Raw genomic sequence first — 24,870 nt, forward strand, 5'->3', positions numbered from 1 at the left:
ATATGCAGATTTGAATTCTGTATCTCTAAGAGGCTAGATTTATAATTGCTTCTTTTGCTTTAAAAATAGTTGGTTTTCCTTTTAACATTGCCACCTTTGCTCCAGAAACAGAACCTATTTACAAGAAGTAGCCCACTAACCTGGGGGTCCCCGTGGGCCAGGAGAGCCGCTGGAACCTGACAAGGAGGATGAGACAGTGATCAGCAGAGAGGCAGCTACAGGCAGGGATATCTGGCCCCAGAGCAGAGCAGGTGGGGTTTGGGGACACTGTCTTCCAGGTGAGGGCTGTGTGAGTGTGCATTGCAGGCCAGGAGTGACCCCAGTACATGTCCTCCTCAGGGAGGGGGCCGCAGCTGGGTGGGATCAAATGACCCTTGCTCTTTCCTGGTCAGAGTGAAACATTTGGACTGAGGCCATAGAACATTTGGGCTTTGAGAAGGGGCCCACTCTCCCTGGGTTGCCCAGACATGTTACTTTTGACGTGTGCACCTAGGCCACAGTCAGTCAAGGAAATGGTCTAACTTCTGATTTCCTGAATGATCCATCTACCCGCTTAGGGATCACATAACAGGGCCGTTGAAGAGAGATGAAAACATAGCCCCAAGCCCGTTACGGGGCTAAACTTACAGCCCCGATCTTGACTCCCCGGGGACTGCTTTGTTGGGGGATGCTCTTTAGGCCCACCCACCACTCCTACACAGGCCTGGGGCAGGGGGTTAGGGCTGTCTGGGGTCCCAGGGCCTGCTTCTCTGTGATCCATCCAGAATGTGGCTTCCCCTCTGTCAGACTGATTCCTTCCTGCACACCGGACTTACCTTTGGGACCCACAGAACCTGGGACACCAGGTGGGCCGTGAGGTCCTGGTTCACCAGCAGCTCCTGCGGAGAAATGGAGGGATGAGTACTTTGGGAGAGGCCCCAGTGTGACGGCGCCCCTATCCTGGCACTGCCATTTGGAGGGGATGCTTCCCACCCTGCTAGTGGTCTTGGATCCATTTGGTGCCCCAGTGAGGCCGCTTAGCAGCAAAACTCCTTCAGTTTCTACCCCCAGAGACTTTATAGTCTATGAAGTCAGGCACCTAGTAGGCACTCGATACATTTTATTCTCCGGTTAAGCGGTATTTTAAAGAGAAAGTAAAACTAAAAATAAAGCTTCCTGCTTACAGTCTATTAGCATTGAGAGGGTTTCTGGTATCTGCCTTGGTTTCCCCAGACAAAAGCAGTCACATAGTTAAGGATGAAATTGCAACACCTTCCCCAGCCCCTCCAGCACTGGACCTACGTCTGGGGCCTTCCCCACCTCCCTCTTGGCCTCCTTCCAGCCAGGAGAGGCTCAAAGGCCTGTGCCCCACTCTGCCTCACAGTGAACTCCGCTCGGTCCTGCCCTGGCCCCCTGAGCCCCACCTTGGCCTGACTCCTCACTCTCCTCACCACCCAACTCCGGGAGGGCCGCTGCTCCGGTGACCACTTTCTCTGTGGATTCCAGGCGTGGCAGATGAGTCCTCAGCCCTAGTCCTGGCCCCACAACCCAGCCCAGGCCCAGCATTAGCCTGCTGTCTCCCCAGGGCCTAGCACAGACCCCGACCCAGAGTGTACGCTCAGAAAATGAAGGAAGGAGGGAGAGAGAGAGAGAGAGATGGAATGAAGGAGGGACGGGTGTTGACGGAGAGAGGGAAGCACAGGCGGAGCTGACTCGGCCGGTGAAGGAATTCCTCTTACCTCTTTCCCCTTTCTCTCCAAACCCAGGAGGCCCTGGCTCACCACGAGGTCCCATGGGGCCTTCTCGCCCTCTCTGGCCCATGGGGCCTTCCATGCCGGGATCTCCTAAAAACAGGGATGGCCAGCCTCCGAGTTATGACCCTGTGTCCCAGCTAAGGGCTCCACAGGCAGCCTGCCACGGCAAACGCTTGCCTGGAGCCCTTCCCTGGCCTCCTTGTTTCTCCCCGGACCCCGTAGCCTCGGCTCAACCCGGAAGCCAGAGTGACCCTTTGAAAATGTCAGTAGATCACGTTCTACCTCTGCCCCAAACCTGCACATGGCCTCTCAGCTCACCCAGAGTCAAAGCCAAAGTCCTTACACTGGCCTGTGAGGCCCCACGCAGCCTGCCTCCTCTCCGCCCATCCCTTTAGACTTTCCAGCTCAGAGGTCTCCTCCTTCCAGATGCTCCTTAATAATTGCCCCGAGGCCTTGGCCTTGGCTTCTCCCTCTGCCTGGAATGGTTTTCCCTAGATCTCCCCTGCCTGGCTCCTTCTTGCCCTTCAAATTTTTGCTCACATGGCGACCTCTCAGGGAGGCCTTCCTTGGCTTCCCTGTGTAAAATTATGCTCCCCAGCTCTCACTCCCCAAGTCCCCCCAGGCTCTGACTTTCCCATGTCATGTATCACCCCCTAACCTGCTATAGACTTCACTATTTATCACAGTTACTGTCTTTCTCCCCAGCCCAAATGTCTGCTCCACCACAGCAGGGTTTCTCTGTTGACTTCACTGATGTCTCTCCAGAGCCTAAAACAAGGCCTTGCATACAGCAGGCACCTAATGAACGTTTACTAAATGAATGCTTACTAAATGAATGAAAGAATGAGGAATAAATGAGTAAAGAAAAAAAGTGTTCTTACCCACGCTGCCTTTTTGACCCTTTGGTCCTTCTGGACCTGGGTGGCCCAAGAGCCCAGGGCTACCTGTGGACACATAAGGGTATCTCAGTCCCTGTTTTCCTCCCAGAAGCTCCTCCTCGTCAGCTAGGACTGAGCAGCTGCCAACACCAGCAGCCCTGGAGATCATCAGAGAGTACATACCTGGAATGCCAGGGAACCCTCGATCTCCTGCAGGAACAAAGGCAAAAGAGAGAGGTCAGCCAGAGGACTGTTCCCAATTCCCCAAAGAAGTCACTAGTGGGATTTGGGTAGGGTTGCCAAACTTAGCAAAGAAAAATGCAAATGTCCAGCTACCAAAAAACACATATTTTTCGTTATAAGTATGTCCCATGAAATATTTGGGACAAGTTATAGTGAAAAATTGTTTGTTGTTTATCTGCAAAGTTAACTGGGAGTCCTGTATTTTACCTGACAACGGCAGGTTCAGGCACTCTGGCAGCATCCGTCCCCATCCCCAACATGGTCAGGAGGGGTGTGCAGGCTACAGCCTTGGGGAAGGAGGGCTGGGACAATGACCCAGGTATATACAAGGGTGTGGGCGGCAAGGATCTGAATGGAAAGAAGAGACTCGGAGGGCCCCAAAGGGGAGGAGCTGACTTCCTGCCCCGGGGTCGCCTAGGAAGTGAGAGGGGGCTGCAGAATGGGCGAAATCCTGTCATCCTGAATTTGGTACTTAGTATTCTTCTAGCTGCAGAATCACCAAGGATGACTAAGATAAAAGACTCCGGCCCACTTCCACACCTTCTGAGTCAGAGGCTCCGAGAATGGGGCCCAGACTCTTTTGGAGATTCCTGTGCACACAGAAGTTCGCCAGCCCCAGTTCAGCTGGACCAAGGAGAGCTGCTCTGTGTTCAGCCGAAGGTCCCTCGGACTGGGACCTTCCCAGTCCTCCCCACACGCCTGTCCCGAGTGTTGTCAAATTACTTCTTGGAGTGCAAGGTGGGTTTTCTGAAACTTGCTGATTGTTTAAAGCAATTAATGTTTGCTAATATTTAAGGTAAAAATGTCCATGTTATAATTACCTTTAGGGCCTTGGCTTCCCATGTCACCTGAAACCAATAAGATACGAAAACTGTGAGATGGGGCAAGAACCCAAAGGCCATATTCTGCCTCATATTTTAAACCATTTGACAAGACTTAAACTGTATTTCAAAGTGAGGCAACATGCGGTGTGAGTCCCTTCCAGTCTGTCTATGTCACTTGAGCTCATTGCTGGGCTTTTCTTAGATGGTACCTTATCTAAGACATTCTGACTCTAAAACCAGTTCTCAGTCCTCCCAACAGACACCATAAGATCATTCAGCTATTCATCTTCCATTTAGAAAAAAGAAAATGGTTTCCAATCCACCCAGAAAACTCGCTTCCAACTGCAGGAAATGAAGGCAGGGACAAGGCTCAATCCACCGCGATACCTTTAGGGCCAGGGCTTCCTCGGAGATTTCCTGCAAGAGAAAGGAAATCCTGAGTCAGCTTCACATCTCATGTCCCTCACACACACACAATAAGGGGATCATGGTATGGGAGGAAGAAACTGAGGCAAAGACTAGAGATCAGATTCTAAATTTGGCTAGTCCAACGATCTTGGGCAATTATTTTTTCCAGAACTCAGTTTTCCCGGGAGTAAAGTGGGACCACAGTCTTGGCCCCACCTCCCTCTCAGTGCTATTGAAAGGATCGGACGAAGAGAGAAGCTGAGAGTGGGCTGGATGATGGCACCCATAGCATGCATGCATGTCACACAGATGCAAAGGAGAAAGGGACTCAGGGGAGGTGGCCCTGTGCCCGGCCATGCTCTCACCATTTTCCTGCTCCGTCATCAGTTTTTTCCTCACGAACAACCAGAGCACCTCCTGGCTTTCGCTGTCCAGGCCAATTTTGTCCAGATCTGCTCCGACGGCAGGTGCTATGCCCTGGAGGCCGTCCTTGCTTTCTCTGACCAGCTTATCCACGTAGGGCACCTTGCTGCTCCTGACCCTCTCCAGCTCGTCCACACGGGCCTTCAGCCTTCTCACCTCTTCCGCTGCAACCAGTGGACACAGACTGAGTCACCGAGGGCCCCATCCTTCACCTTCCATGCACTCACTCCTCGTAGGGAGCCTGACACAGGGCACAGGGGCCCGTGGTGGCTTCTTCACGCTGGAATACTCATGCAGAGATGATCTGCCATGGCCACCAGCAGGATTAGCTGCTCACCGTCACGGCAGAGCCTTAAAGAAACCTGGTCTGGAAGTCAGTCTTCTCATCTGAGCTGTGTGACAAAGCTTGTCCTCACTCTCCCTGGAAGGTGGTGTGAGAGCTGATAGAACTAGCTAGGGCTGCTTGGAAACAGCAAAAGGCAAAAAGGCGAAGAAAGTCCTGACGTCGTTACTAAGGGCCGACAGGTGCTTAGAGTGGGGCCTACAGGTACAGCAAGGGTGGGGCTGGGTATCAGGCGCTCCATCCAAATTCAGCTCCACCACTAAGTGGCAGTGTGCCCTTGTCCAGGTACCTCCTGGGGCCTCAGTTTCCTCATCTGTGGTAACAAGAGTCTACACCAATGTGTTCAGATCCCCTCACCCCCTAACATCTGGGCCCACTCACAGATTCCTGCCCTCCTGACAGGCAGTGTGGCCAGCCTGCCTCTTACCACACAGGCTGCCCTGCTGCCTTCACCACATACCCAGAGCAATAAGGCCGAAAAGCAGCCCCAGGAGCAGCAGCCAGGTGAGCAGCAGGCCCAGGAGCCACTTCCACCAGCTGCAGCAGGAGCTGCAGGGGCACCAGGCTGGCGCCGCTCCCCACGGGCCGCCGCCAGCGCCACCAACCCCGACACCTCCTCCGTGGCCACCACCACCACCGCTGCCGTAGCTGTGGATATCTGTGGAAGGACAGGGGAAAATGAAGCACATGCAGGTAGCTCCTGCCTTTTCCATCCAGATTCTCTGACTTTTGGTGACTTTCTGGCCTGAGTGACTGTGCTGCGGGCTTTCAAGTTCCTGTGCTGTTCCACGCAGGACAGGGCTGGCTCCTGGACTGAGCACAGGGCCTGGCTGGTGCTGACCAGAAGTCTGGCAATCCTGGACTCCAGCGGTGTGGCCCTGAGAAGGTCACTTCACCTTTGTTTCCTTTTTTATAACATGGGGTTAAAAGATTGCCTACTTCCTGGAAGGTTGTTGAATGAAATGAGACAAGGCATGTAAAATAGTTAGCAGAGGAGTCAGCAGCACAGCACGAGGCTTTCACATCTTTGTTATGAATCTGGCATTGATCTGCATCTGATTGGGCCCAAACCTAAAGCATTCCCATTGCCATGCCTCAGTTCACACAGTGCTTTCTTTGCAATGCTCACAGTACCTAGAATTACACTCAGCACTTCATGGGTCCCCAGTGAATTAAAACAATTTTTTTTTTTTTTTTTTTTTTTGAGATGGAGTTTTGCTCTTGTTACCCAGGCTGGAGTGCAATGGCGCGATCTCGGCTCACCGTAACCTCCGCCTCCTGGGTTCAGGCAATTCTCCTGCCTCAGCCTCCTGAGTAGCTGGGATTACGGGCACGTGCCACCATGCCCAGCTAATTTTTTGTATTTTTAGTAGAGACGGGGTTTCACCATGTTGACCAGGATGGTCTCGATCTCTTGACCTTGTGATCCACCCGCCCCTGCCTCCCAAAGTGCTGGGATTACAGGCTTGAGCCACCATGCCCGGCCTAAAACAATTTTTTATGATGAAAAGTGTTTTTAGTTCTCTAAAATGGGGTGGTAAGGACCTGCTTCTATCACAAGGCAGTGGGAGGAAATGAGGAAAGGCTGAGGGGCTGGAGGCATCCAAGGCTTAGTCTCATCTTGAACTGCTGTGTAAAGATACAGTCAGTCGTCCTGTTGTGTTGAGGGGACAAACTAATTAGCAAGTGTTAATTGGGTGGGGGAGGGGTGCGCTGTTAGCGCCATCCCCTGAGCTAAGCTCCTTCTGCAGTCACCTCTGACCCACAGCCTGCCACTCCCCTGCCCCCCGCCCTGCTCCCTTCTGAGCCTTTAGGGAAACTCTAGAGTCCGGTGACTTCCGTGCACTGCTTCCAGGCAAGGGACTATCATCTGGTGCATTAGCCATAAGCAGTCCCGGTGGATCCTGTTACCGCACGCCTCGCGGTTCTCACCCACCTGCAGTGCCGGTCTTGCCCTTTGTGGACACAGTCTTCAGGTCCCCTGAAAGGACAAACACAGGTTTTGACGTGAGCTTTTAAACTGGAGGAGCTGGCTGCCCTGCCTATGGAGTAGCCATTTTTTTTTATCCTTTACTTTCTTTTTTTTTGAAACGGAGTCTCGCTCTGTCACCCAGGCTGGAGTGCAATGGCGTGATCTCGGCTCACTGCCACCGGGTCCAAGCAATTCTCCTGCCTCAGCCTCGTCAGTAGCTGGGACTACAGGTGCCCACCACCACACCCGGCTAATTTCTGTATTTTTAGTAGAGATGGGGTTTCACCATGTTGACCATGCTGGTCTCGATTTCCTAACCTCATGATCCACCCGCCTTGGCCTCCCAAAGTGCTGGGATTACAGGCATGAGCCACTGAGCCTGGCTTACTTTCTTAGTAAACTTACTTTCATGTTAAAAATAAACAGTAAACTGGAGGAGCCCACAAGAATGCCTCTCATGTTGATTCTGGGTAGGGATTTAAGTAAAGAAGACCCCCAGACACTTTGCAGAACAATGACATGCAGTAACATCCAGCAGCTCAGTCCTCACTAATCTGATATTTGCAATAATTGCATCCATGAAGACATGGCTTGGCAAACAATTAATGGTGGAAGAAAGCAACATGTTTTAATTCTCTTATGACCTTAAACCTTTACATCTCAAAACGTTTTTGGAAGACCAGGTTACAGGTGCCATTTTGATTCAAACAGTAAGTGTGGTTGTGAGAAATGACTCTGATTTCTTAGTTAAGGGACTCGGAACACCAAGTTCCTGACCTGGGGTGGAAGGAATTGGGAATGAGAAGGCCAAGCTTGGAGGAGGATTGCTCCTGAGTCCGTGATGCCATTTGAAAGTTTAGTGGTTAGGCCGGGCACGTTGGCTCACGCCTGTAATCCCAGCACTTTGGGAGGCTGAGGCAGGCGGATCACGAGGTCAGGAGTTTGAGACCAACCTGACCAACATAGTGAAATCCCATCTCTACTAAAAATATAAAAAAGTTAGCCAGATGTGGTAGTATGCATCTGTAGTCCCAGCTACTTGGGAGACTGAGGCAGGAGAACCATTTGAACCCGGGTGGCAGAGGTTGCAGTGAGCCGAGACTGTGCCACTGCACTCCAGCCTGGGCAACAGAACAAGACTCTGTCTCAAAAAATAATAATAATAAACAAAGAAAAAGGAAGAAAGCTAAATGTTTGTAGGCATATGTGGAATTTACTGGCCAATTTGTTCTTACCTTTCATCAGATTCTGAAAAGGATCTTTTGATTCCACAGCTCTAGACCTACCCTAAAATGTCAGGAACTGCTAACTTTAAAGACTTAGAGTCAGGTTCCAATCTCTCACCTTGTTAAAGTGATAACTTATTTAATTTGCATCTATTTAAAAATGTTCTATGACTTAACATTTTCCTTCCTTTACTGACATCCCTGAAATCAGGGATTTGGAGAGAGTCCTACCGGGCGTTGTGAAGAAATGTGGTTATCGGACAAAGAATGCAGATATTTGGGAAGAAAAAAAAAATAAAGCTAACAAGTGCTTTGAAAAGCATTTTTCTCTTAGTTCTGAAGATGATAGAGATGAGTAAACACCATTGCAGACATGGCAGAGGCAGGCTTTTGCTTCAATAGTGTGCACATGTGAATCACCTAGGAAGCGTGTTAAAATGCAGCTTCTGACTCAGCAGATCTGAGCTAAAGCTGAGATCCTGCTTTTCTAACATGCTCCCAGGTGTGACCGATGCTACAGGCCCATGTACCACACTTTGATTAGCAAGGTCTTCAAAGACAAGTAAATGAAATGTGGCCTGGCTGAAGTCAAGGTGGACAACAATCATATTTGTTCTTACCATTAGCTTCAGCTTTTAGGCCTGAGTCAGCATTGTAGGCAGCTTGCTTTTCTTTTTTTAGGGTGTCTTCTGAAAAAGAAGCTGTGCACAGAACCCATTATAACCTGGCATATTTTCTTATCAACCTCTGAATTCTGTCCCATGTTCCACCCTGCCCCTGCCCACTACCCTGCTTAGGAAGGTTACGGTTAGCCTGATAAAAAGAGCCCCTCTTTTCCGGGGTTCATCTTCCCTGATCAGTGTTTGTGGTTAGACTTGCTGACACCCAAATGCCTCTCTGAGAGCTCTTTGCCTGAATTTTCTCAGCTCATCTGCATTCAAAGAAGACCTGGAACATGCTATTCAGACAGGTGCTTTTCATTAGAATGGGATGGCTGTGGTTTCCCGACTCACAGGGTCTCAAATCACCTTGCTAGGACATTTGGTCTCCTACACTATTTGCCTTTCTTCTGAAACCCGAGTCACACAGGCTCTGACGCACTTGTAGTGATGCTGGCTGGTGAGGCCGTAAAGACCTTCCCACTGTCCTTGGTCATGATCAGCAGCTCCGTCTCCTTCTTGGCAGGTGTGTTGTCTTTCTCTAGGATCAGGAACCTGCAGTCCTTGTGCAAAAGGTCATCACTCTGCATGCTTGTGGTACAGGCTAGGGAGGAAGAAAATGGGAGAGAAGGAAGGACATGTGCCGAGACAGGGGAGAAAACACGAGAGGAAGGAGAAGAAAAAGAAGTGGGGTGGGATGGTTAAATTAGCAGATGTGTATGAGCGTCTCCTGTTCCTGCTGACAGTGGTTACTATGAAGCATCTTGAGGGCCAAGGACACCCTCTATGCCTGGCTGGGCCTGGCCACCAAGAGTTTGGATCAATATAAAAGAAACTCTGGATGGCTGGCTTATGGGGCTGCCTCCCCTCCTGGAGATTATAGGATCTTTATTGAATGTGTAAAAGTCTCCCTAGTCAGGTAAGTCCTTTCATTTTTTTTTTTTTTGAGACGGAGTTTCGCTCTTGTTACCCAGGCTGGAGTGCAATGGCACGATCTCAGCTCACTGCAACCTCCGCCTCCTGAGTTCAGGCAATTCTCCTGCCTCAGCCTCCTGAGTAGCTGGGATTTCAGGCATGTGTCACCATGCCCAGCTAATTTTTGTATTTTTAGTAGAGACAGGGTTTCACCGTGTTGACCAGGATGGTCTTGATCTCTTGACCTCGTGATCCACCCGCCTCGGCCTCCCAAAGTGCTGGGATTACAGGCGTGAGCCACCGCGTCCGGCCCAGGTAAGTCCTTTCTTAACTAACTTGGGTTCATTTTTATTCTCCAGGTCTTAAGTGTTGCTTTCTTGGGGAGACTTTTCCTGACCACCCCATCTAAAGCACTTCACCCTCATACATACACTCCTGTCTCTACCACATCACTTACTGCTGTCCTTAAAAATCTGGGTCCTTTTCTGTAATTGTCTTGCACACTTTGTGTATTTGTCATCTGCCTCCACCACTAATGTCAGCTTAGAGAAGGCAGGAATCTGTCCTGTCATGTTTACTGCTGTACTGTCAGCACCTAGAACAGTGTCCATCTGACACAAAGAACGTGCTCAGTAAAGGCTTTCCAATAAATGAATTGTCGAATGGAAGACAACACATTCCAGGATTAGAACGACGGAAGCTGAATTATGTGGACAAAGTTGATATAGATTCTATATCAAGTAGGGAAGGTGCCAGCAGCTTCTGAGGGCTCTATGGACTGCACATAACAGGTTAAGGCCAACGGCTTCCAGAAAAGGTCAGTGGCTAATGTGCAAGTGGCTGGCCCAAGGCAGATATGGAGGGTGGAGCTTCCTGTCTCCTTCAGATAGGACGTTCACCTTTATTTGCTCACAGAAATATCCAAGAGGCCCTTGGGGCAAGTTGCATTTGTAGGTCTAAGACCAATCGTGGGTCCTGTTTCCCTTTCCAGTATACCATGTGTACTGCAGAGTAATCCTCTCTGTGCACCAGCCTGACTCCTGGCAGCTGGGAGCAGCACTCACCAGCAGAGGTGGAAATGCCAGTGTTCACAGCTGCAGGGCTCTGGGGCATGTTTTTCTTCATCCCATATGCTGCAAGAAAGGAAACTGGGTCAGCACGGGAGGGTGGTTCCAGGTGACTCAGGAGAAGCCTGGTCAGCTCTGGCAGAGAGATGCCCCCGACCCCCTCCAGTGAGAAGCAGATGATGAATCAGCTCTCTCCAGCCATGGGAGAGCAATGAGGGTTTAGATGGAACGTTCTTGGGTATAATCCTCTTCGTCCTTCTAGCCACCTCCAGGAAGTTCTCCTAGACCTCATGCATCTCCTTCCCTCCTGAACTCCTACAGCCTATCACTTATTCCCATTGTCTTATAGAGCCTCTCATTGTCTCACGTGTGTTAGACTTTCTCCTCCAATTAAGTAGCAGGTAAGTTGGGGGCAAAGGATGACCTAGCTTTCGTGTCCCCACCCACCCCCAGATTTGCGCAGCAGCAGCAACCTGTAAGGGGTGCACCATAAAATCCACCAGATGACTGATTTGCAGTGACAGTGGCTGTCAAGGATAGCAGTGAGCTGGTAAGACCACCAACCTGACCAGTTTGGCTGTGAGAGACACAGGAACATACAAGTGATACCTCACAAGGTGATGCTGTTGACGGGACAGCCTTCCCTGTGTGCTTGACTCATGTCTGAGCCAGCTCATGATCAAGATTGACCTCTCCAGGTAAGGGGTGCTGTTTCTTTGGTGGGAAAGGTCGACTGATTTTCAGGGACATTTTGGGTCTTTTAATTCAGTGAGTTGTAGCTGCAAAGAGGTGTCACGTCCCAGCCCCTAAGCTCCAACCCTAGCCTACTGACCTGTGGAAGTAGTGGTGGTTCCATGGGACAGCGTAGTTGAGCTGGGGGCCAGATTGTTCTGCATGCCAAATACTGTGAAAGCAACGGAGGGCAGCTGAGTACACGGTGCAAAGGGGATGAGCCCTGGCTAAAGATGGCCTCCCAGAGTCCCTAAACCACTTTTTTTTTTTTTTTTGAGACGGAGTTTCGCTCTTGTTACCCAGGCTGGAGTGCAATGGCGCGATCTCGGCTCACCGCAACCTCCGCCTCCTGGGCTCAGGCAATTCTCCTGCCTCAGCCTCCTGAGTAGCTGGGATTACAGGCAGACGCCACCATGCCCAGCTAATTTTTTGTATTTTTAGTAGAGACGGGGTTTCACCATGTTGGCCAGGATGGTCTCGATCTCTGGACCTTGTGATCCACCCGCCTCGGCCTCCCAAAGTGCTGGGATTACAGGCTTGAGCCACCACACCCAGTCCCTAAACCACTTTTATGATCAATGTTTTTACTGACGACAGAGATTCTCAAACTTCCTCAGTTTCCATCTCTTTGTGACACAGTAATTTGGTTAATGCCCCTACCTACCTACCCCAGGCCAAAAATTATGAATAATTCCACTTATCACATAGTTAGGTACATGCAACTTAAAAGCAGTTGTTCACACAGGGTCTGACAGATGTTGCTGACAGATCTCTCAAAATTTAAAAACATCGTAGGGGTTCCCTGTTTCCCCTGACACCCTGGGGTACCTTGGTGCACAGTGGGGGAACTGTAAATGTGGGATGTGGACACAGACACCTTGGGTGCTGAGAGGTACTAACTTGGCAAACTCCTAGTATTCCCGTTAGCCCTTCCTTCTCCTGACACAAACACATAAAACTCCCCCACCTCAACTATGAGTTCCAAGGCTCCTTGTTTATTTGATTGCTTGTTTGTTTTCAACAGTGTACAGAAGCTTATTCCTCCTGGCCAGCAGCTTCTGCTGTTCCAGCCTATCTAGTATTTGGGGCACAAGATCAAGGATTTGACATCAGCCGTGGGACCTGGTTTTATCAGGACTTTGCAGAGCAAAATAGCAAAGGCAGAAAAAATAAAACATGTAGTCAATGTCTTCTGGATTTGGTGGGCCTCTAATCAATCGGAGGAAGGTGCTGAAGATCTGAATGCAAAATTGTACTTGCAACTATTATCAGTCAAGCAAACAAGCAAGGCCCACATCACGATATTTGTCACAATATCACAGGGAGAAGGCAGACGCCTTTAAAAAGAAAAGATGTAGGCTGGTAACATTTACATATAGGCTCTTCAGATGTATGTGAAAACATAGCAAATAAATATTTCTTTTTTTTTTTTTTTTTTTTTGAGATGGAGTTTCGCTCTTGTTACCCAGGCTGGAGTGCAATGGCGCTATCTCGGCTCACCGCAACCTCCGCCTCCTGGGTTCAAGCAATTCTCCTGCCTCAGCCTCCTGAGTAGCTGGGATTACAGGCACGTGCCACCATGCCCAGCTAATTTTTTGTATTTTTAGTAGAGACGGGGTTTCACCATGTTGACCAGGATGGTCTCGATCTCTCGACCTTGTGATCCACCCGCCTCGGCCTCCCAAAGTGCTGGGATTACAGGCTTGAGCCACCGTGCCCGGCCCGCAAATAAATATTTCTTTTAAATTGTTGCATGTTTGCATTGGAAGCTAAGCAGTAACATTATTTACCCCAATGTAGTTACTCCAACAGACTATGTGCTGTATTTATAGAAAGATCTGAAAGTAGTTACTCAATGAACTGCTACTTTTCTTGAAAAGATCTGAAGTAAAATCCTTCTAAATTAACAATGCCTTTACCCTGAAAATGTCCTACACTATGGTTCAGTTAGACCCTCCCTTTCCATTCCTTCAACTCTTCCAGAAAATAAAGGCGCCACCTTGGAAGACGCATGTCTGTGTGGGCTCATGTCCCCTCGCCTGAGAGGGGAAAGTCCTCTGGAGGAAAGTCCTTCATGCTCTTGGGCAAAGCATTCTAACATTTTTATGCAAATAGCCTAGAAAAGACATCTGATGGTGACACTGACCTGAGGAGGATGTGCTGAGTCCGGGGTGCAAAGTGGGTGAACAGGATGCCATGTTATTTGGAACTCCAAAGACTGCAGGGGCAAGGAGGAAGGCTGATGAGAGGGACATCTGGTCCAGAAAGGGACAGAGATTCGAGTATCATGAAAGCACCAGAAGAAATGTCAGGATTGGGTTTTTATATTTTGGTAAATGTTTGTTTTTAGGAAAAACAGACTCGTGCCTTGCAGCACAGAATCAAACACTAGCCTGCACAGCACCTTGAGTCACAGCCAGTAGGTGATCTCAGGTCACTCAGACCTGGAGTGGACGGTGGGTCCAGCCAAAGGCTCTCTTGCGAGTGACCCCATTTTACAGAGATGGTCCTGGAAGCTCAGAGAAGTCAAATGACTTATTTGAGATCCCACAATCAATTCATATGAAATGAAACTAGGTCTCCTACATCCATTTTCAGTGTTCTTTCCATTTTTTTCTGATACATTGTGCTATATATTCTAAAGGGGACACACTGGAAGAAACATCTTCTAGGGTTTTTTTTGTTTGTTAGTATTTTTTTTTTAGTAGAGACAGGGTTTCACTATCTTGGCCAGGCTGGTCTTGAACTCCTGACCTCGTGATCTACCCGCCTCAGCCTCCCAAAGTGCTGGGATCACAGGCATGAGCCACTGCACCTGGCCTATACCTTCTAGATTGAATTGAACTGAAGTTCCAGGGGCAATCTCTTGGGATGTTTGGCCCCAGAAAGCCTCTCCAGGAGGCCCTGAGAATGGCAAACATTCCGGGGGTCACTCAGCTCCAGGATAAAACATGCCGAGTTCAGGGGTGAGGGAGGGTGTGGGCTGCCCACCACGTACCTGATCCTGCAGAGTAGGCATTGGTGTTGAGGAGGGACGAGCTCTGTGTTGTCATGTTGTTGTGATAGGTCCCCATGGAGGACCCTGCGGGCAAGGTGGAGGACCACACGTGGGAGGGAAGGTTGGCATCCAGGATCGTCGCATCGTAGGTGCCTGACACTGAAAACAGACAGGTGCACACACCCCAGGTGAGAGACAAGTCAACACTCACTGCTGGGGAACCTGGTCGTCTCATTTTGCTGGGATTTTCCTGGTTTGGGCATTGAAGGTCCCACATTTCAGGAACTTTCTCAGTCCAGGAACCTGAGGTAGTTTCCATCTGAAATCTCAGAGCTGTTGAAGACGTTGTCTCTTGGATTAGAAATTTTTGCTGGCTCCTAATGAAATTTGAGGTCACCAGATTTTGCTGTGGGGTCCACCCATTTCTCCTTCTAAACCTGGCTCCCCATCTCCTGGTGGGCTGTCCCACCAACGGTCTTCCTCTCCACCTGTTGCCAACTCCTCCATCTTCAAAGACACAGAGGGAACGGTTCTCTCAGGAGCAATAAATAAAACCCCAAAGTGAACCTCTTTCGGTAGAATTCCAGGCACCATGGCCATCGCAAGGTGCATGCCTGGGCAGGGGAACCCTTGGTCTTGGGCCACACTGCATGCATGGCAGCCTTCTCTGGTTCCACCCTCCTTAAACATTCCTATGTACCAGCCAGACAGAAGGAACACTGTGCCCCCAAGAGGAGATTTTCATGCTTTCTCATATTTGGGGCCAGTTCTGCTAATTTGCCTGTGAGAGGGAGCCAGCCATGCAGATCAGAATGTGCCCTGAGGTTTTGGTTTTAGGGTGAAAAACAAGAAAGATCACAATCTCTAGGCTTTTCTCTAGCAGTGAATGGGAGGGAAGTTTCCTATCATAGCAGATCTGGCTCTTTCCCTCATCTCCTTCCATGGCTCTGCTAATTTATATTTCTGCCTGCCATGGAACCTATCTTGCACTTGGGGACCGCATAATATGGAACAACTGATCAATACTGGTCCTACTCAACTGGGACATGTTGGTTTTCTGACTTCCTTCAGAGACCCACTGTCCACAAGGGCAGTGACTGTGTCTCTCTCATCCATTGCTTTTCCTCAGTGCCTGGTGCTTGGCATAGAGGAGACATTTAATAAATAGTCATTGAATAAATGAATGAAAACTCCACAAATTTCCCCAATATTCTTCATTTGGGGAACCTGGCCAACATACTCTCCTGGGAAAGAATCTCTAGGATTTAGGGCTGGGCTACAGCAAGTATGTGGAATGGGTGACCAGTGAGGGGTAGGATAGGTACAGCCCACATTTTTCAATGCTTGAAGAGCAGATGCTCAGCGCTTTGCAAGGTCTCTGGCAAAGCCTGAAAGGCCTGCTAAAGCGTGGTTGAATCCCCAAGTCAGGATAGATCTGCCACCTTGTTCCCTTCCCTCCTGAAAGAAATAATGTATACAGTGGTCCATTTCCAAGAAAAAGTGCCTTAAATTAGCTTAGGTCAGCAAACTACAGAAGAAACAGCATATACTAGGCCCTTGCTTGGATCGCTAACGCCTACTTCCCAGCCTCTCCCTTCCCTGCTCGTGTCCCCTGCTCCTAATTTCCCCCACTCAAACCAAAGAAGTTTAGTCTAAGATAAGTTTACTAGACTGCAAAATAGCTCATTTTGTCTGTTCTTATCAGTTTGCCCAGCTACTTAGGTCATAAGTCAAATACTTGAAGAACCCTAAGCCAACTAGGATTGCAGTGCATTATGGGCTGCAACAAAATGCAGCAAGACAACCCTAAAACAATCACCTAAAGCCCCTACCCAACACAAGAGGGAACTAAAAAGACCCCTTCTAACATTCTCCCAAAGAGTCCGTTAGATAAAATGCTGCAGGTTTTTAAGGGATAACCCTTGAACCAGGAACAAGGAAAAAGTATTACTGTTTTATCTGGCCCAAAGAGCCCATTCGTCAGCCTTTGGTTTTTTGGCCTACCTTTGGCTCATCTGAGGATTGGGTGTGCCAAGCTTTAATTCTCTATGTGAATGATAAAACCCCATCCTCACAAGACGAGATGGGTTATGCTCTTCGTTAAATTAGTAAATTAACCCCCATGCTCCCACTGAAAGAAGAAAAAAAAGGAGCATAGTAAAAAAGCCCTTGCTCAATAAAAAGCCCCGGGATCCCCTAACACGCTTGCCCCCACCTTACATCTCACAAAGCAGAGGAGAGGAAGATCGGGTGCAAGAAGAAGGCTGAGGGGGGAGGAATCTGGGGGTCATAGAGAAGCTAAACCCAATGCTCCCTAAAATCCTTATCCAAACTTGAGGAAAGAGTTAGAACAATGTAAGGACATTGAGAATTTCCCTATTCTTTCTAAACAGTAGATTTCTAATATGTACCCTTTTAAAGAAGTCCCTCTGGGACAGGGAGGAGTTGGATTTGTGAGTATGCTTCTAACAAGTACTGAGGTTAGGAATTTTAAACAGGAAATAAGGCCACTCTTGGAAAATCCCCTCAGTTTAGCAAAGCAGCTAGATCAACTTTTAGGACCCAATTTTTGTACTTGGGCTAAGACGATGTCAATCACAAATATTCTGTTTATTGGGGAAGAGAGGAAAATAATTAAAAGGGCAGCCATGAGCATTTGGAAGAGACAGCATCCTCAGGCAAGGAGTCCTGCCAGCTGAGCAGAAATTCCCAAATGCAAATCCCAGATGGAATAACAATAACCCCAAAGATTGGCCCAAATGCACGACCTAAGGGAATGAATAATTAAAGAGATTAAAGAATCCACTCCAAGGACACAGAATGTCTCTAAAGCATTCAAGATCCAACAGGAAAAAGAAGAGACTCCCTCGTTTCTGCAGAGGCTCAGGGATTAAAAAAAAAAAATTCAGAATTACATCCAGAGGACCCAGTAGGGCAAGGCCTTTTAAAGGTTAATTTAAGCTGGCCTGATATTACTAAGAAATTGCAAAAAAAAAGGAAAAAATTGATGGATGGAATAAAAAATCAATTAAGGAATTACTGAGGGAAGCTCAGAAGGTTTTTGTAAAAAGTGAGAAAAGAAATTGGAAAAAGAGAGAGAGAAAGCCAAAGCTGTCCATCTTGCAGACGGACAGAGGGGAGCCATTGAACGGCTCACACTGGTGCCCAGAGAGAGAGTTAAGCTGCTGACCCTGAAGGCAAGGGAGAGCCAGCTGTGCAGTTACAGGTGTAGGGGCAGCAGGAGCCACAGAGCCAAAGCGAACAGCCGAGATAAAGGCAGACAGTGTGAGACAACTAATGTAAGTAAGCTGTTACTTAACATGGAGAATGCACTGGTGCCCAGACAAAGTGTGAGGTAAAGAGGAAATGGGATGACAGAGAGAGAGAGAGAGAGAGAGAGAGAGAGAGAGAGAGAGAAAGAAAAAAGTGAGAAAGACTGGAAAAGACAGAGATTAAAGAGAGACACAGAAGGTGAAACCGGGGGCGGGGGCGGGGAGAGAGATAATGTAAAAGGAGGAGAGCACAGGAGGAAGAGAGAGAGACAGAGAAAGAGAGAGAGCTATGGAAGACGGGAGAAAGGGGTGCAAAGGCGCAGGTGGCTGCCACAGCCCTGCTGATAGAGAGGAGTCAGAAGCTGATCTTTGGCAGGGTCCTGTTAGTGAGCATCCCATATTAGGTCAGGAAAATATTATTAAATAAAAGAGCTGGAAAATGGTTAACTAATTCCCAAAATTTAATATATGAAGCCATATTATTAGAAAAAGATGATTTAGTCTTGACAACATATATTTGCTTGAATACAGCCAGTTTCTTAAGAAAAGGAGAGGAGAATAAAGAGCCATCAAACCATAACTGTTTAGATATCATAGAACATCAAACTGAAGTTAAACCAGACCTCAATATCAAACTGAAGTTAAACCACCCCACCACATGATAGGATGAGACTGCAAATTGGTCATCCCAAGTAATAAATGGTAAAAAAACACAATGGATATGCTATCATTAATAGAAACAAACAATCCTTATGTGAAAAAGGTAGATTACCCAATAATTGTCAGCCCAAACCTGTAAATTACATGCTCTTAACCAGGCCCTAAAGCTCCTAGAAGGCCAAAAAGGCACTGTATATACTAATTCCAAATATGCCTGTGAAGTAGTATATACCTTTAAAAAGATCTTGACAGAGCAAGGTCTAATAAACAGCAGGGGAAAAGAACTAATACATGGGGAACTGACCAAACAAGTTCTTTTTTTTTTGAGACGGAGTTTCACTCTTGTTACCCAGGCTGGAGTGCAATGGCGCGATCTCGGCTCACCACAACCTCCGCCTCCTGGGTTCAGGCAATTCTCCTGCCTCAGCCTCCTGAGTAGCTGGGATTACAGGCACACGCCACCATGCCTTGCTAATGTTTTTTGTATTTTTAGTAGAGACGGGTTTCACCATGTTGACCAGGATGGTCTCGATCTCTTGACCTTGTGATCCACCCGCCTCGGCCTCCCAAAGTGCTGGGATTACAGGCTTGAGCCACCGCGCCCAGCCCAAACAAATTCTAAAAAGCCTCTTGCTTCCAACAGAGACAGCCATAGTTCATGTAAATGACCCCCAGAAAGAAAACACATAGAAGCTGTAGGGAACAGGCTTGCGGATAAAGGAGCTAAGCAAGCCTCCCTGGAGGAAGAAGGTAGATTGTTTAACCTAATCCCAAATATCCCTAAGGTGATGATAAAATCCCAATTTTCTTTTTCTTTTTTTTTTTTTTGAGACGGAGTTTCGCTCTTGTTACCCAGGCTGGAGTGCAATGGCGCGATCTCGGCTCACCGCAACCTCCGCCTCCTGGGTTCAGGCAATTCTCCTGCCTCAGCCTCCTGAGTAGCTGGGATTACAGGCACGCGCCACCATGTCCAGCTAATTTTTTGTATTTTTTTAGTAGACACGGGGTTTCACCAAGTTGACCAGGATGGTCTCGATCTCTTGACCTTGTGATCCACCCGCCTCGGCCTCCCAAAGTGCTGGGATTACAGGCTTGAGCCACCGCGCCCGGCCAAAATCCCAATTTTCTAAAAAGGAGGAGGAAGAGCTGGGCAAGACGGGGGCCACTCAAACTGAGGATGGGAGGTGGGTGCTCCCTGATGGGAGAGAAATGATACGCAAACCCATAATGACAAAACTAACGTCCACACTGCATAAGGGAAGTTGTTGGGGTCTCCCGGCCATGTGTGATACAATACTCAAAAAGTATGGGTGTATAGGGATTTATACCCTTGCTAAACAAGTGTATAGGAATTTATACCCTTGCTAAGCTTGTGTTGTGTAACCTGCCAGAGAATAAACAAAAAGGTAGTTAGAAAACAGACTGCTGGAGGAAGACCTTCTGGGTTAAGGCCATTTCAGAGCATTCAAGTAGATTTTACAGAAATGCCCAAAATAGGAGACTAAGGTATCGACTTGCAATGGTAAAGCACCTCTCCAGCTGGGTGGAGGCCTTCCCCTTCCAACTGCCATCACTGGGAATGTGGTAAAAATAATTTTTTTTTTGAGGCCATGTCTCACTCTTGTCTCCCAGGCTGGAGTGCAGTAGGGTGATCTTGGCTCACTACAATTTCTGCTTCCCAGATTCAAATGATTCTCCTGCCTCAGCCTCCTGAGCAGCTGGATTTACAGGCACCTGCCACCATACCTGGCTAATTTTTTCATTTTTAGTAGAGACGGGGTTTCACCATGTTGGCCAGGCTGGTCTTAAACTCCTGACCTCAGGTAATCTGCCTACCCTGGCCTCCCAAAATGCTGGGATTATAGGCGTGAGCCACTGTGCCTGGCCAAAAATAATCTTAAATTATACTTAGATTTGGCCTGGTAAAAAATATTAATTTAGATAATGGTAGCCACTTTACCCCCAGGGTGCTAAGGGGAATTATGGAAAGTTTACACATTAAATGGAATTACCACGCCCCTTGGTATCCCCTTGCCTCTGGAAAAGTAGAATAAATCAAACTCTCAAAAAGCACATTACTAAACTAATCTTAAAAACTAAATGCCTTTAATATCTCCCAAAAGCACTCTTTAGGATTAGAACAGCCCAAAGGAAAGACTAGGGGTTGTCCTTTTACAAATTCTTATATAGACTACCATATTTAGGTAGGACTACTGACCTTCCTACTGTGGAAACCAAAGACCAATTTTTAAGAAATTACAGGCCAGGCGCGGTGGCTCAAGCCTGTAATCCCAGCACTTTGGGAGGCCGAGGCGGGTGGATCACGAGGTCGAGAGATCGAGACCATCCTAGTCAACATGGTGAAACCCCGTCTCTACTAAAAGTGCAAAAAAAAAATTAGCTGGGCATGGTGGCACGTGCCTGTAATCCCAGCTACTCAGGAGGCTGAGGCAGGAGAATTGCCTGAGCCCGGGAGGCGGAGGTTGCGGTGAGCCGAGATCGCGCCATTGCACTCCAGCCTGGGTAACGAGAGTGAAACTCCGTCTCAAAAAAAAAAAAAAAGAAATTACATACTGGCCATATCCTCTACCCTGTCATCCCTTGGGTCGAAAGGACTCCTAACTCAAACCCCGCCTCTTATCAATCCACCACTTCAGCCTGGTTTGGATGTGTAAGTTTGTTTCTCACAGTCCTCTGCAGCCTGGGCTGTCAGACTTACCTGACTGGGAGCTCGCTGTCACAATTTTGGTCTCCACAGTGCCTTTCTTGGGGATGGGGAGTGTGTTGGAGGAATTCCGGGTGGGGCTCACGCTTGCCGATCGACTACCCTTGAGCAAACGCTTAACATCATCCAATTCTGTCCCTGTAAAAGAATCCAAAGATGTTTCTGTTAAGTCCAGGCTTCTTTCCTGAGTCCCTGTGCAGTTGGGGGAACATTTGTGGCATTCTGACTATTAGGGAGAATGGCATCTGCTTCACACATTGCTTCACACTTTTTGCTTGGCTTTATAATATTTGCATTTTATTATGCCGGGCGCGGTGGCTCAAGCCTGTAATCCCAGCACTTTGGGAGGCCGAGGCGGGTGGATCACGAGGTTGAGAGATCGAGACCATCCTGGTCAACATGGTGAAACCCTGTCTCTACTAAAAATACAAAAAATTAGCTGGGCATGGTGGCACATGCCTGTAATCCCAGCTACTGAGGAGGTTGAGGCAGGAGAATTGCCTGAACCCAGGAGGCAGAGGTTGCAGTGAGCCGAGACCGCGCCATTGCACTCCAGCCTGGGTAACAAAAGCGAAGCTCCGTCTCAAAAAAAAAAAAAAAAAAAAAAAAATTTGCATTTTACCAATAAATAACACCTATCAACTTGGTACTTTGTCATATTAACAGCCTTATAAATCTTCTGCGTCTCACAAGGAGGTCAAGGTGCTTGGGAGATATTTCCTAATTGGACCTCATGAAACGTCGCAGGAATGATTCTGTGGCTGGAAGACACTATCATCTAGGATCAGGTGGTTAGAGAACCAGGTCCCTTCAAACAGATGCTTTAACAGTAGTCTCATCCCCTGCGCAGGATGCATCAGATGTTGGGTCCCTGACCTTGTATGCCTGGGGTATCAAAACGAATTTGTGGCCCATAACTCCTAAACATTATGCTGTGTTCGTGCGTGATTTAATTTCAAGTCTGTCTGGCTGATTTAATCTGTAGCAAGCTGGAAAATGGAGCAAGTTCCCTGTGCCTCCCATGCAGGAAGCAGGGAAGCAGGAGAGGTGGGAGGCATCATGCATGGGTAGTGCATGAGAAGAGACACAGGTTTGCAGACAATGTATGCTGAAGGGAAGGAACTCTTAGCCCCCACTCTCTTCGCCCCGCTGCCCCTAAGCCTAGAAGGACTCAGGTGAGAAGGTGTCAGGCCTGTAGTCAGATTCTACAACCCTAGGTACTGAGCTCTCTGGACAGCCCCCATCTCTGACCTGAGCCACTGACCCTGCTCTTTCTTCCCCTACTACTTGTACTTGGCTGCTCTCCTAAAAGTTAAGCTCATATCAGAATGTCAAATACCTCTAGCAAGAACAACAGGTATCTAACATATTCAATAGACAGAGACTGGGGGGTCTCTGACATTTGAGATAAACTTCAAACTCTTATACTCTACTACTGACTCTTCTCTAATCTTCAGCTATCCCATTGATGTCTCATGCAGGCTCGTCCCTCTAAGCCTAACTGACCCACTCCTCAGTTTCCTTTCAGGTAACGCCTAACCCGGGAAGGCCCCTTTGTCCTGATCTCCCTGGGCTACGGTGGAGCTGCTCCTCCCTGCTCCCTCACCACACTGAGTTGTGATGGTTGGTTGATTTACTGTCTCCCTATTAGTCTGTGAACTATTATGCAGCAGGAACCACGGTTTACTCAGCAGCTTAACCTCAGCACCTGGCCCAGGGTCCAATTCACAGAAACCCCTTAAAGACGTTTTATGATTACATGCACACACATGCATGCGTGGACGCACACGCACAGCATTAGCCCTGAATTTCTGGACCCTTTTTTTTTTCAGCAAGACTATGATCACTTACATCGGGTAGATGGGGACGCGCTCTGCAGTCGAACTCGAATTTCGCTCTCTGTACAAGGGAAGAGATGGAGAAGGGTGTGAACGAAGGAGCTTAGATCACAGTCTCCGACACTGAACTCTTAGAAGCACATGACCCTTTAGGCTGCTCTGAGATTTCTGAGTTCTGGAAACAGGAAATCTAGGTGTGCCCAAGACAAGTGCTGCTTAAAAAGGAAGACCACCCCATCTCTAGCAAGTCCCCATCCTGCCAACTGCACACCTCCCGGGCAGCTGAAGATGTTCTAATAAAATTCCAGGCTAAGCAAGAAGGTTCCAGTGCGATCAACAATGGTCAGTCCTTTCCCCGTCATCCACCTGACAGTTGCCAGAACCAAGATTCTATTCTGCCTCCACGGTCTCAGGCATTGGCAAGAGATTCGAAAAGCCAGGGTGTTTACTTGCCATTTTGGCCCCTTTAGAGATGGGAAGGGCAGGAAGTTGGTAGCTTAGCATCCTTAGTTAGCTTCAGGTGGACAGTTGGCATCTTTCAACGATTAACCTAAGGCTGTGGGTGGTCGGCATACTTCTAACTTCCAAGTCATTCACAATAAGGCCCACAGGAAGTCTAGGTGGGTCATTGTGAAGAATTCTGCCTTCACCAGTCCTAACGTGCTGCCCCCACACTGCCCAAAGCTTAGCAAGGGCTACTTCTCCCAGGACCACCTTTCTCTCCTACATCATTGTCTAAATGATGAGATCACAAAACTGTCGTGCAGCTGTTTACCTCCTAGATGAATTTTGAAAAAAAAAAAAAAAAAAAAAAAGGTTAGGGAGATTTTGCTCATCTTTTGGTGTGTAAATGCAATTAAAGCATATTTTGTTAAAGTCAACCAGAAAACCAGAAGTGAAAGCAGTTGTGGAATCTGCATCTTCAGATGATCCACAGCAAAACAAATGATGCCCCACATTATTATTATATGTTTTGATTCCAGCCTCTATGTGCTTGTTAGATTACTGTCAAAAGCTACTCTGTCCCTCCTAATAGAGCCAGTGGAAGAGTCCCAGGATACTCGAAGCTCCTTGAAGGCAGAAAGCATGCCTTGTTTATTCTTCTGTACCCTTTACACTCTCTGGCTCAAGGCTGGACACACATTAACTGCTCAGAATATACTTGTTGAATGAATTGGACTAAACCCAGTGACAGCACTCACCTCGTGTTTGACTCCGTCCTCTGGTTGAAGAAGAGGCTGAGAAACAAAGAAATGCAATTTTAGGCATATATAAGAGGTGGCACGCTAAATACTTTTGACATGGAGGCAGATACATTTGGGAAGGGATTACTTTCATACTGTGTTTAAATCCAGATAGGGGCTTTTCTGTATAGCAGTTGCTTAATCAATGATGGCCGCTTAGCAACAGCAGAGAATGCTTTGCAATGCCGTAGTATATTTATGATGTTAAATTAGCTAAACGAATGTTAAGTGAGCTAACATTTAGAGTGTTAAGTTAGCTAAGGTAATCTGTTGAGGAGCATGATCCATTTGGACTGGCTGACTACACTGATCGAATGTATCAAAAAGCTCCCAAGTCTTCCCTTTGATATTTGAGTGTCATGGTTTCCCCACTGTGAGCAAATACGTAAAATTATAATCACTGTATAATCAATGATCATAGTATCAATTTATATGTGTAGTGAGATTCCAAGAACATGGATCAAAAGCTTAAGGCCAAGTGAAGACACAGCCTAGGGGCTATACAGTGCCCTTGAAAGCAAGCAATAGCGAAGGTGCTGGGATGCCAGCATCTGTGTGTTCTACTCACTGGTCTGCCTTCTTGGTGCCATGTGCATCTCATGGAAAGAAGAATCCCTACAATTATTGTTTGGCCTTAGAGTCTTATCCATCCCAGCCTGAGCCAGCTTACCATTTCTATAGTGCCACGAGCAAAGGCTTATGACAGCAAG

General features: G+C 47.9%; 1 protein-coding gene across 2 annotated transcripts in view; it reads right to left on the minus strand.

Annotated features, from left to right (window-relative positions):
• Positions 1–24,870, minus strand: part of COL17A1 (collagen type XVII alpha 1 chain) — a 94,431-nt gene that overhangs the window by 19,364 nt on the left and 50,197 nt on the right. For both annotated transcript variants that reach the window (XM_039464997.2, XM_039464996.2), the window contains exons 7-25: positions 24,119–24,154; positions 22,930–22,977; positions 21,073–21,216; positions 14,422–14,580; positions 13,570–13,641; positions 11,524–11,595; positions 10,689–10,757; positions 9,152–9,313; positions 8,671–8,751; positions 6,789–6,833; positions 5,313–5,510; positions 4,452–4,673; positions 4,066–4,095; positions 3,676–3,702; positions 2,795–2,821; positions 2,615–2,677; positions 1,719–1,823; positions 816–878; positions 141–176 (exon numbers count right to left, since the gene is read on the minus strand). In XM_039464997.2, coding sequence (XP_039320931.1) covers positions 141–176; positions 816–878; positions 1,719–1,823; positions 2,615–2,677; positions 2,795–2,821; positions 3,676–3,702; positions 4,066–4,095; positions 4,452–4,673; positions 5,313–5,510; positions 6,789–6,833; positions 8,671–8,751; positions 9,152–9,313; positions 10,689–10,757; positions 11,524–11,595; positions 13,570–13,641; positions 14,422–14,580; positions 21,073–21,216; positions 22,930–22,977; positions 24,119–24,154 — 1,659 coding nt within the window. The remainder of the gene's footprint in view (positions 1–140; positions 177–815; positions 879–1,718; positions 1,824–2,614; positions 2,678–2,794; positions 2,822–3,675; positions 3,703–4,065; positions 4,096–4,451; positions 4,674–5,312; positions 5,511–6,788; positions 6,834–8,670; positions 8,752–9,151; positions 9,314–10,688; positions 10,758–11,523; positions 11,596–13,569; positions 13,642–14,421; positions 14,581–21,072; positions 21,217–22,929; positions 22,978–24,118; positions 24,155–24,870) is intronic.

This window comes from Saimiri boliviensis, chromosome 12 (assembly GCF_048565385.1).
Source record: "Saimiri boliviensis isolate mSaiBol1 chromosome 12, mSaiBol1.pri, whole genome shotgun sequence".
NCBI classification, from domain to species: domain Eukaryota; kingdom Metazoa; phylum Chordata; class Mammalia; order Primates; family Cebidae; genus Saimiri; species Saimiri boliviensis.